The sequence below is a fragment of the Tachysurus fulvidraco genome, chromosome 18, assembly GCF_022655615.1.
Source record: "Tachysurus fulvidraco isolate hzauxx_2018 chromosome 18, HZAU_PFXX_2.0, whole genome shotgun sequence".
Classification (NCBI taxonomy): domain Eukaryota; kingdom Metazoa; phylum Chordata; class Actinopteri; order Siluriformes; family Bagridae; genus Tachysurus; species Tachysurus fulvidraco.
In genome coordinates this window covers 17,498,441-17,510,444 of record NC_062535.1, presented here as the reverse complement: position 1 = coordinate 17,510,444, position 12,004 = coordinate 17,498,441, and the positions used below count along the sequence as shown (strand labels likewise).

At 38.4% G+C, this 12,004-nt stretch overlaps 2 protein-coding genes across 2 annotated transcripts in view; both read left to right on the top strand.

The window, feature by feature from the left end:
* The first annotated feature begins 638 nt into the window (after window positions 1–638).
* Window positions 639–4,705, top strand: zgc:65894 (uncharacterized protein LOC335798 homolog). Its single transcript, XM_027136446.2, has 4 exons — window positions 639–832; window positions 2,638–2,746; window positions 3,035–3,145; window positions 3,342–4,705. Exons 1-4 carry the CDS (start codon window positions 776–778, stop codon window positions 4,397–4,399), a joined length of 1,335 nt encoding a protein of 444 aa, XP_026992247.1. The 5' UTR covers window positions 639–775; the 3' UTR covers window positions 4,400–4,705.
* A 309-nt stretch (window positions 4,706–5,014) lies between these two features.
* dennd1c (DENN domain containing 1C) overlaps window positions 5,015–12,004 on the top strand; it is a 15,956-nt gene continuing 8,966 nt past the window's right edge. Inside the window, exons 1-10 of the mRNA XM_027136395.2 lie at window positions 5,015–5,407; window positions 6,509–6,573; window positions 8,331–8,374; window positions 8,476–8,525; window positions 8,615–8,734; window positions 9,290–9,359; window positions 9,454–9,534; window positions 10,070–10,123; window positions 10,245–10,355; window positions 11,131–11,231. Coding sequence (XP_026992196.2) covers window positions 5,391–5,407; window positions 6,509–6,573; window positions 8,331–8,374; window positions 8,476–8,525; window positions 8,615–8,734; window positions 9,290–9,359; window positions 9,454–9,534; window positions 10,070–10,123; window positions 10,245–10,355; window positions 11,131–11,231 — 713 coding nt within the window. The 5' untranslated portion in view covers window positions 5,015–5,390. The remainder of the gene's footprint in view (window positions 5,408–6,508; window positions 6,574–8,330; window positions 8,375–8,475; window positions 8,526–8,614; window positions 8,735–9,289; window positions 9,360–9,453; window positions 9,535–10,069; window positions 10,124–10,244; window positions 10,356–11,130; window positions 11,232–12,004) is intronic.

Genomic DNA, 12,004 nt, shown 5'->3' with positions numbered 1-12,004 from the left:
AGCACTAAAACCAAGGCTACTTGTTCTGGGCACGTTAGTGAACCTGGGCCCACTGGCACCATCTCAGGGCCCCCATTTTGAGAACCACTGGCCTAAACTACATGTTCTGAGCAGGTCTTGTCAGTGAACAGGGTGTAAAACTGTTGGCTAAGTTACAGACACTCATGAAAAACTGATGCTGATTATCTGGGAAATGTCTCTAACAGCAGTCACAATGTCATTGTGAATTAGTGATGCTCGCAGCTCCAGTGGTTTTCTTTGTGGGTGAACGAGGATGATGCTGAACAATTCCAGGATCCCTCAGTTCATGAGTCTGTCATGTCCAATACTCCTAATCACCTTTTGTTTATGACTAAACATCACTATTTATTGCGTGGGAAAGTGTTGGGAGAAGTTTTTAAATGACAGAAACGTTTCCTAAACAAATTACAAAGCAATCTGGATTTCTCAGCTTCATGTGTAACTTCTAACCATTCAACCTGCATGTGTTTGTAGGTTTTGTACATTAGGCCTTTGTGCTAATTCAGATATTAACGCTGTGTATCAGAAAAAAACAGACTCTGTCTCGGACGCGACGTCACGCTGCGACACCATCGGGAGCGCGCGGGGCGCGCCCACGATCCATGGGCGGGGTCGAGAGGGAGCGCGCAGTCTCGGGCGCGTGCACTTTGCTGGAGCCGGTGCTGCTGTTGCTGTGAGAATAAAACGCTGTGAGGTTTCATTTCGGTTAGTATTTATTCCTGTTTTTTACATCGACATCACTAACCGGTGCAACATGCGCGAGATCGTTCATCTACAGGCCGGACAATGCGGCAACCAGATCGGAGCCAAGGTGAGAGAAATAATCATCATATAATCAGCATATAGTCATCACATCATATATCATCATATATCATATAATCATCTTATAATCATCAGATAATTATCAAATAATAATATTCATACAATCATCATATAATCATAAAACAATCATAATATAAACATCAAATAATCATCAAATATCATAGAATAATCAAATAATCATTAAATAATCGTATAGTCCTCATATAATCATCATATAGTCATCATATATAGATCAAATAACCATCATATAATCATAGAATAATTATAATATAAATATCAAATGATCGTCAAATATCATATACTAATCATATAGTCATCATATAATCATGTAATCATCAAATAACAAAATTCATATAATCATCATAAAGAGGAACGACATGTAAACACCAGCAACTGCATTTCGTCAGCTGTTATTTGGTGTTTTAATAATAATAATAATAATAATAATAATAATAATAATAATAATAATATATATATATATATATATATATATATATATATATATATATATATATATACATATATATATATATATGTATATATATATATATATATATATATATATATAATATATACATATACAGAGAGAGAGAGAGAGAGAGAGAGAGAGAGAGAGAGAGAGAGAGAGAGAGAGTAATTATGCAGACAGAGAGAACAGAGAGAAAAAAAATAGTAATTTAAAAGAAAACAATAAATGATTTAAAAGCAGCTGATTTATAAAGTTTATGAATTGATCTCGTTATAAATGGTGATTTGGTGTCCTGCTGTCAGTGATATAATGGCGCTGATGGGGTGAGGTTTCATCTCCTTTGTGTCTGAGGCTCAGGCTGGATGTGACCTCCAGAACCCTAAAGTGCACAATTAAACCAGTTTCTCTCACATCTTAATTCTTCTAAAGCTTAATCTTTACATTAGTCTAAAGAATTGCTTCAGCAGACAGACATTTTGGGGTTAATTCTGTGGGATTTGTCCTTGTATGTGTACAGGGGTGTGGTCCTGGGTGCAGGAATGAAGACACAAACAGCAGGATGTAATTGGTGAATTAAATAAATAAATAAAACAAACATTACGCTTTGGGTCTAAACGCAGACTGGAGACAAAAATATTTTGTATAAATGTAAATGTCAGATTGTAAAAGCTTTAGGAACTGGTGCGCGTGCGCGTGCGCGCGGGTACGCGAGCGCTTCAGGATGATTCATTGTGCAGCACAACAATAAAACCCTGATTTGCATATTTACACACTGATTTGAATATTCAGTGTTGTTTCAGAATCAGCTGATAATTGTGACATTAACTAACGATAAAGATCTTACAGACCTGCTTTACAGCGTGTCTACATTTATTTATTTATTTATTTATTTATTTATTTATTTATTTATTTATTTATTTATTAAATAGTTAATATATAGATGATAGAATAGAGTATTATAGATTAGAATGAGGTGCAGGGATGTAATAGGATGGAGGTGATAACAAATAATTGTAAGGTTACACGTTATTATTGTGTAATGGGGAACATTTAACTGTTCATCAGGTAGATTGTCTGGGTGAAGAAACTGTTCTTGTTGTGCTGGTACTCGGGACATTCCGGCCAGATGGTAAACGTTCAAAACGCGGATGACTTGGATTTGAGGGATCCAGAATGATTTTCTGAGCTCTTTTCTTCACTCTGGATATACAATATATAGTTATTGGAGGGGGAACTGCGTAACTGTCACACAGTAAATATTTAAGCCTGTTAAGATGTTCTGACTGTTATAACACAGTGTGATCTCTATCCTTCTGTTTCTGCAGTTTTGGGAGGTGATCAGCGATGAGCACGGCATTGATCCCACTGGTACCTACCACGGAGACAGCGACCTGCAGCTGGACCGCATCAGTGTCTACTACAATGAAGCTTCAGGTCAATATCACTGCACCACTTAGTATCACAGTCAGAGAAAGATCACATGAGCTTTACGTTGTTTGTTTTAACAGATAATACTGAGATAATGACATATGATTCTTTATTTCGTTTTCATTACTATCTTATGGCACCACATGAATGCCATGAAACAGTACACACACAAAGACACACACAACATATCATAGACCTGGACACAGCAGGGTACAAACAGTCAAATGGATTAAACACAGACCCACCTGGTAAGTGTGTGATTTTAATGTTTTGTTCAATTCTCCAACTTTTCAGGAGGCAAGTATGTTCCTCGTGCCATCTTGGTGGATCTGGAACCAGGAACCATGGACTCGGTTCGATCTGGACCTTTCGGACAGATCTTCAGACCCGACAACTTTGTCTTTGGTAGAGTTAAATACATATAATTTTAATACATTAGACTTAATTCATTGCTTGATTTGATTGCGTATTTTAAAAAATATAAAATGGAGGTCAATATATAACATACCACTAGATGGCAGCACATGTACAAAATTTCCATAGCAATTTTTTGGGATGTTAATTATAGAACATTAATAGTTTTTTCTCTTCTTTTCTACAGGCCAGAGTGGTGCTGGGAATAACTGGGCCAAAGGCCACTACACAGAGGGAGCCGAGTTAGTTGACTCTGTCCTGGATGTGGTGCGTAAGGAGGCTGAGAGCTGCGACTGCCTGCAGGGTTTCCAGCTCACCCACTCTCTGGGAGGTGGCACTGGCTCAGGCATGGGTACGCTGCTAATCAGCAAGATTCGTGAAGAATATCCCGACCGTATCATGAACACCTTCAGTGTGGTGCCTTCTCCAAAAGTGTCTGATACAGTGGTGGAGCCATACAACGCCACTCTGTCTGTGCACCAGCTGGTGGAGAACACTGACGAGACCTACTGCATTGACAACGAGGCTCTGTATGACATCTGTTTCCGTACACTCAAGCTGACCACACCCACTTACGGTGATCTGAACCATCTGGTCTCAGCCACCATGAGCGGTGTCACGACTTGCCTTCGCTTCCCCGGGCAGCTGAATGCTGATTTGCGCAAGCTGGCAGTCAACATGGTGCCATTCCCACGTCTTCACTTCTTCATGCCTGGTTTTGCACCCTTGACCAGCAGGGGAAGCCAGCAGTACCGTGCACTTTCCGTTCCTGAGCTGACTCAGCAGATGTTCGATGCTAAGAACATGATGGCTGCCTGCGATCCACGTCACGGCCGTTATCTCACAGTCGCTGCCATTTTCCGTGGCCGCATGTCCATGAAGGAGGTCGACGAGCAGATGCTCAACATCCAAAACAAGAACAGCAGCTACTTTGTAGAATGGATCCCCAACAATGTCAAGACGGCCGTGTGTGACATCCCACCTCGTGGCCTCAAGATGGCCGCCACCTTCATCGGCAACAGCACAGCCATCCAGGAGCTGTTCAAGCGCATCTCTGAGCAGTTCACGGCCATGTTCAGGAGAAAGGCCTTTCTCCACTGGTATACAGGAGAAGGAATGGATGAGATGGAGTTTACTGAAGCTGAGAGCAACATGAATGACCTGGTTTCCGAGTACCAGCAGTACCAGGATGCTACAGCTGAAGAGGGAGAGTTCGAGGAGGAGGGTGAAGAAGAGGCTGCCTAAATTGCTCTCGCTCCTTCATCTCATCTTTTTATGGTTGCTTCCTTTGTGTTTTCTTGCTTCTCGTCCCACATTCCCGTCATTTACTCCATCAGGTGTTTTGTGAAGATGTATCTGTACAAGATAAAAACTCTCATCAATGCATTCTCACTTTTTTCCCGTGCTCTCTTGAAGGTATCTTAGTTAGTTCAACTCGGTCTGTTGTTTTCCTGTTGTGGACACAACTCACAGTCTAGAAAACCTACCTGTTTTCAAATGTAAAGCAACCTTAACTTCCGCTGTAACTCAATAAAAATGTGGTTAAACGAGTGTAAGTTGTGATGTTTTTTGTTTGTTTGTTTAATTATTTTGGTTGGTTGGTGGTTTTATTTTTTTTTTAAACATAGTGCCTCTTGCTGTAGTGTTTTCACACCAGAGGGTGCTGCAGAGAATAAAACACAATCCATATAAATATTATTTGTTATACAAGATGAAAGAACTGAGAAATCTGAGAAGGTTCCAAATAGCAAAACAAAATAGATAAATCAGCAACTCTGCAGTTCGCCCAGAAGGAAGAAAAGAGACAGACGGCTCAAAAAAAGAAATAGCAGCTGCAGAAGAGGAAGTTCTGATCTTGATTTCCTCTTTGCGCAGACTCACATAGTGTTGTATGCAAGAGGGAGGTTTATGAATACACACATGTATGCACAGCTGGTAAACTCACAAAATAAGTGCATGATGCTGAGAACGAAGAAAAGGATGGATATGTGAAGAGAAGGAATCAGTAGGAGACGTCATATTGACAACACGAGCATCACACCCAAGATTCTCCACACAGATCAGGAAGTGATTCTGTCGGCCTAATACAGATTATGTGAGCGTGTTGGCGTGTGTGTATCTGTGTGTACGTCTGTGTGTGGTTGAAAAGCTACATACATATATATCCTGTCCATAATGATACTGTCATCACAGAAACTCCACTAATCACTTATGGACTTCATTCTGAAGCTACATCATGGGATCCAGAATAAAGTAAGTCTATTTCTGCTTCTCTGATTTCTCTTTTATCTGATCTGCAGCTCTCTGAGATTTCAGGCCACAATACATCCCCGTCGCATTTACTTTAACTTTAACCCACAAGTCATTATTGATACACACTGGTTCTACCGTATAACTGTTTTCTTTTTACTTAATTATGTTAGTGGCTTCTTGAAGAGTCCATTTCCTGGACACACTTCCTCTGTCAGTGTGAGCTTACAACATGTAGACTTAAACACTTAAACCTGTGTCTCCATCTGCAACTTTTTAACACTGCTTTTTGTTGTTAATTGGCCAGGACAAAAGTGTGAGGGTAAAAATCACACAGAACTTCTGGTATTACTCAGAGATGTAATGATGCTCTATTATTTATATCAAACTTCATTAGAAAGGCTGCAGCTCGTCATTTCTAACGCTTTAGAGGTTTCAGACTTCAGATAGTTGCAGACTTCTTTAACATCAGAGATCAAACATACAGTAACAGGATGTGCTGTTGTAGGAAAATTATCCACACATCGCTATAAAAGCACATCCTGTGGTGTTTATTGCACTTACACTACAACTTCTATCCATTTATTTTATCCGTGTAACGTTGTGGAACAAAACGTTCTGAATTTTTATCTCTGACTGTTACTAAAGCAGTGCAACGTGTGAATCAATCATATCATTTGCTGCTGCTTTAAAAAAAATTCTGACCAGATTTTTAAATAAATTCAGAATGTACAGTTCAAACCTGAGCATTTGTTTCTGTATCAGTATCATCAGAAATCTTTTATTTTATTAATGTATTTAAATTTTTATTTAAGTCACCATGATAACCTTTTGTCCTTTCTAGGTTTGAGTCAGTGTAAAATTACACTTGGATGATCTTATGATATTGCACTCACTCATATACTGTACTCACTGAACTATTACAAAATGATGTAGCACTAAATTTTACACGATTATATTATTAAAAGCTCAGTTTCTTTTACATCACAGATTCTTTCATGTTCAGTGTTTTTATCAGTTCGTCTACTCTAATTATTGGAGCGTTTCTGTGAGATACGACAATATTTACGTTGCCAGTTTGTCTACTCATTTTGTGGGTTTCAGGGAAAATCCAGAAAGGACGTTTTACTGGTTCTTTCAAGCTTCATGCCCCATCGCCAGAGACAAAGGTGAGCAGATAGGGTGTTTTTTTTTTTGTGCAGACTGTGTGCTAAGAAAATGTCTCTTCTTCCTGTCATGTGATTTAACCAGAAAGCCACAAGACCAACAGGGTTGTTGTCATGGAAACAACAGGATGAGCTAGCCTGCTAAGATTAGCTGAAGCCTGTGGTCACTTTAAATGTCATTAAAGTAAAGAGGGAATAAAAGACCAGACCAAGAGAGAGAGAGAGAGAGAGAGAGAGAGAGAGAGAGAGAGAGAGAGAGAGAGAGAGAGAGAGAGAGAGAGAGAGAGAGAGAGAGAGAGAGAGAGAGAGAGATGTTTGATGCCACAATAAATAAAAACACTACTATAATGTATTCTACACACAATACTGCTCGTATTGTTGTTTTTATTGACAGGTTTTAGTTCTGTCTAAGGGCTTTGACTAAATGCTGTAAATGTAAATGAACATGTAATTCTGCAGTAGACTTTTACTCTTACAGGTTGCTTTAAAGAGTCGGTTTTAATTGTACAGGAAGAAGGTGTTTGTGTGACTCAGTGACTTCAGTTAACCACATCCTCTACTTACTACAGAAATGAGCCTAATATATGTGCTAAACTGAGAACAGTGGTGTGTGTCTGTGTTTGTGTGTGTGTGTGTGTGTGTGTGTGTGTGTGTGTGTGTGTGTGTGTGTGTGTAAATTGCAAATGTTTTTTATTATTATTATTATTATTATTATTTTATAAAACTATAATATTGACCCTGATGAAGGTTATAGGTTGAAGGATGATGAAACACACACTGAGGAAAAAAGTTAATAACTAAATTCCTCTAACTACCTCTGACTACCTCTAACTACCTCTAACAACTTCACCTACAAGGTGATCAACACTTTTGGGGTTTGTGTTAAAGTTCCTCAACAAAAATACCACAGCTGTAGAGTCTCCAATCATCCTCTGCTCAGTGATGCTTTATTTCAATTATTAGAGCAGAGGGGTGCTAATACTTTGTGCTGTGTAACACATGGACTACGATCGATGTGATCAGAGCTTAAGTGCTTAGTGTGCAGCATTAATACTGAAACTGTGATACGGAAACAGATATCAAGGAAGTAAAACAAATGATTAAAAATAGACATTAACACAAAGTCGATAAACGTCCCACACAAAACAAACAAAACCATGATGTCATAAACATTTAGTATATTATGGCTTCATAAATAACAGAAACACAACAAAAAATGCAATGGAGTAGAAAATTCTGCATGAAAACGAGTACTATTTTCTGAACTGCTGAATAATGAGTGTGTTCGTTGTGTCAGCGTCTTAGCGGTCAATATCATATATATCTTTATTTAAATTTTTCGAATGTTGCGATTACGTTGCGTCGTGTTGCACTTGATGGTAAAAAAATCAAGTTTTGTTTCATCCACATTTTCTATCCCTGATTTTTTTCATGTTTAAAGCTTGTGTTTAAAGAAATTGTTGGTCAAGAAGCTACTTAAAAAAATCAATAGAGATAAAAGTATGGTTTTAAAAATATATATATATATATATATATATATATATATATATATATATATATATATATATATATATATATATATATATATATATAAAAAATCACCTTAAAGGAGCGCACAACCTGGTTGACTCTGAGTCCAGGTCGGTGTTCCTACACGTTCTGTGTGGTGTATGAGCTTCAGTATGCTAGCACTGACCCTGATGTATCTAGAACTAGCTGTAAATATAGACAATAACACCAACATGTGTCTCAATGTTCAGATCCTGGGCTGCTGTTTCACTTCCCAGAGGACTTCACTGATGAGGTCAGTGCCAAAAAGAAAACCTTGTTGTATACTGTGTTAAAATAACAAACATCAGGAGGATTCAGATAATCCCTTTCTTTAAGTTTCGTTTTTCTTTCTAGGAGTGTTTGCAAACCCTTCCTCGATTCTGCTTCCCGTATGACATAGAGAGGTAACGTTATTGTGTCTCTTGATTTATTTAATGGTTTATTCGTGTCATGTTTGAATATTAATGAAACTAGTTGACTGACTGGTTTCTAGGGTGAGGGATGGAGTAGCTGTGCAGCACTTTACATTTGCCTTGACTGACCTTGAGGGATGTCAGAGATTTGGCTTCTGCAGACTCACCTCCAGCTCCCAGACCTGCCTCTGCATCCTCAGGTCTTTATACTTCAACTCTACATAACCTGAAGAGCACAGATTAATGGTCCTACACGTAGCCTCAGCTTCACCCTCACAGGCTGTACAGCAGACATTCATAGCGTCCTGTAGACACTGATGATGAGAGTTGATGAGGGTTGATGGGCAGAGTAGCTGCTAGTTTTAGAAGAAGGCTGAAGGTGGAAAAAAGGATATTCTTGCCTGGTGGGGATTTGAGGCTGGTTTAAAAATAATCTTTGCAGCTGCAGAGCAAATCATCCTAATTTATGCTAATGAATGTCTGTGGTCTTGGCAACTGGATTGGGAGAGAGAACATGGAGCATTTTATTAAAAAAAAAAAAAAGGAATATGATGAATCTGATTCTTAGCCATTCACTGAAACTCCCTTTTCCACTTTCTGTATTTTCTGGCATCTTTTTGTGAGTTTTTTTTTTTTTTTTTTTTTTGAGAAGGTTTGTAACCTGTCTCTCTTACCTACAGTATGTGCAGACCCAGATCATTTATCATAATAAGGACAATAATAAGGATAATTCTGTCATTCTTTATGTCACACAGCTATCTGCCTTGGTTCGAAGCCTTTTATAAACTCTTAAATAACCTGGCAGACTATGTGACAAAAGGCCAGGTAAACAATGCATTTCCTCATCTTAGTATTTCCCGTTTAAACGAATTTAAAAAATAAATTCCATTTAACAGTTTGTCGTTTTAAATTTGGACAGACGAATGAGATGAGAGAGTTACTGGCAGCTCTTTACAAACACCCCGTGCCACTGGCTAACAGCTTAAACACTCTGCATCTGGTAAGTTCTCTTTAAGATCTAATCCATACTCTAGAACCACAATGTCACAAAACAGTGGAGTTTTTATGATTATTCATATGAACATTTTCAGTGTATAACGTTTCAGTGTATGAAATTCACTCTCATGTGCTGTATGTTATCACCTGATTCCACAAACCAATGTGACTAGAAACAGTAAGGACATTATTTATAATCCCACTGTCTGGTTTCACCCAGACGAGGATGAGGTTTCTCTCCAGGTTTCTTCCTCATATCCGCTCAGGGAGTTTTTCTTCAAGCTTGCTCATTTATAGGATGAAGTTAAATTTCATTTTGGACTTTGAAATTTTTCTATTTCTGTTGTTAATAGCACTATACAGATAAAATAAAACTAAATAAAATTTAATTGAATTATATGTCTACCTTTAGAGATGTTATACTATTATATTATTAATTGACTAGGCTTTTGAGAAATTCACATTTTCAACTTTGTCACAATTTTTAGATTTGTGAATTTATTTATGGTTTTGTTTGTTTGATTGTTTGTTTGTTTCAGATGCCATACTTTGTCGCTCCGGATCCAAAGACTTTACCTTCTGTTCCAGAGAGTGTGAGTTTGTACTGGACGTTTGTCTGTTATCATTCACTATATTGTTGTTCTCATTGTGTCTGTACTCAAATTTGTGTGTGTGTGTGTGTGTGTGTGTGTGTGTGTGTGTGTGTTTATTTAGAGGAACCTTACAGAGCTGATCGTGGCTGTAGACGTGGGGAACCTGCTGCAGCTCTACGCTAGCATGCTTTTTGAGAGGCGTATCCTCATCTGCTGCAGTAAACTCAGCACGGTGAGGAAGACCGTGTGCTGTAGAGAGAATGAACAGGGTTTCATCTGGTTTTGATTGAGCTGTCATTGTGAGCACAGACAACTGAAGTGAAACTGTTGTCGATTTACAGTTTCCTGTACTTCCTTCAGGTCCTGTGATTATACATCAAAACCTGAGTTTAGTTCAGGGAAGAGGGAAGTGAGTGAGCTAAAGGTCAATGAGAGGTCAATCCAGAGTCCTAAATTTATTTATAACATGACTCCGTGAAACATATATTCAAATTATATTTAATTTTATTTGTTTGTTTATTTGTTTTTTCCCTGCTTTACTCAGATATGTACTATTATTTTTTTCATTATTGATTTTTAAAATGTAAAATATTTGGATTTAGTTCATTTTTTTATTTAATTTTCTTTGTAATTAGTTTTTTTTGTGTGCTTTTTTATACTTTTGTGACTATAGAAATGTAAATATTTATGTGCACACTGAGTTCAAGCTTGAGCTTGAATATCAATCACAAAGAAGAACAAAAGAAGGTTTTATCCCCCAAAATCAAACAAATATCAGTGGCACAGACAACATGCTCACTAGCTTCGTTAGGATTCCTCTGGGTGTTGGCGGTCCCTATTCAGATAGGGAGGAAGTGATAATGCCTTTGTTCAGACACATTCATCTCTGTGATTTATACAGAAATCTCTCATCCAGTGTAAATCATAGGTGTCCACTGGAAACAACTGAATGTACAGTAAAGTGAAAATCAAAACTCATCTCAACAGTATTTTTCTTTGTCCTGTAGCTGACAGCATGTATACATGCATGCTGCAGCATGATCTTCCCCATGTATTGGCAGCACATCTTCATCCCAGTCCTACCACCACACCTACTGGACTACTGCTGGTGAGAAGCAACACATACACACACACACACACACACACACACACACACACACACACACACACACACACACACACACACACACACACACACACACACTTAGTCACACAAACACACACATTTACAGCATTTGGCAGGATTTCTTATCCAGAGCGACATATAAAAGTGCTTTTAAGTCTCTAGCATTGGATGCATTAACTCACTCTGGTTTACTAGGCTAAATACCTAAGATACACCCTGAGCCTAAAACACTAAATCTATCTATTTATTTATATTAAATAAACACATACTGTACAACAAACAGGGGAGAAAGTGTTAGTTCAAGTGTTTCATGAAGAAGTAGGTCTTCACTCGTCAATGGAAGATATCCAGTGACTCAGCTGTCCGGACCCCTAGGGGAAGTTTATTCCACCATCTTGTTGCCAGAACAGAAAAAAGTCTTGTTGTATACTTACCTCTTACCCGGAAAAATGGTGGGACCAGTCGAGCAGTGCTGGTAGCTCTGAGGGTGCGAGGTGCAGTGTGAGGAGCAATGAGGGCTTTGAGGTAAGAGGGAGCTGGTCCATTTTTGGCTTTGTAGGCAACCATCAATATTTTGAATCTGATATGTTCAGCTAACCGGAAGCCAGTGGAGGGATCGCAGCAGTGAGGCAGTGTGTAGTTCGGGGCAGGTTCAAAACAATCCAAGCAGCTGCATTTTGGATTATTTGCAGAGGATGAATTGGATTCATAGGTTAACTTAACAGCAGTCACAGTAGTCCAGTCTTGAGTTGCAG

What these genes read in the sequence shown, in the direction of transcription:
- zgc:65894 (XM_027136446.2), top strand. Translation starts at nt 776, where the DNA reads ATGCGCGAGATCGTTCATCTACAGGCCGGACAATGCGGCAACCAGATC. An exon ending in GCAACCAGATCGGAGCCAAG is followed by an intron (nt 833 to 2,637) that starts GTGAGAGAAATA and finishes CTGTTTCTGCAG; the next exon opens with TTTTGGGAGGTGATCAGCGA. An exon ending in CTACTACAATGAAGCTTCAG is followed by an intron (nt 2,747 to 3,034) that starts GTCAATATCACT and finishes CCAACTTTTCAG; the next exon opens with GAGGCAAGTATGTTCCTCGT.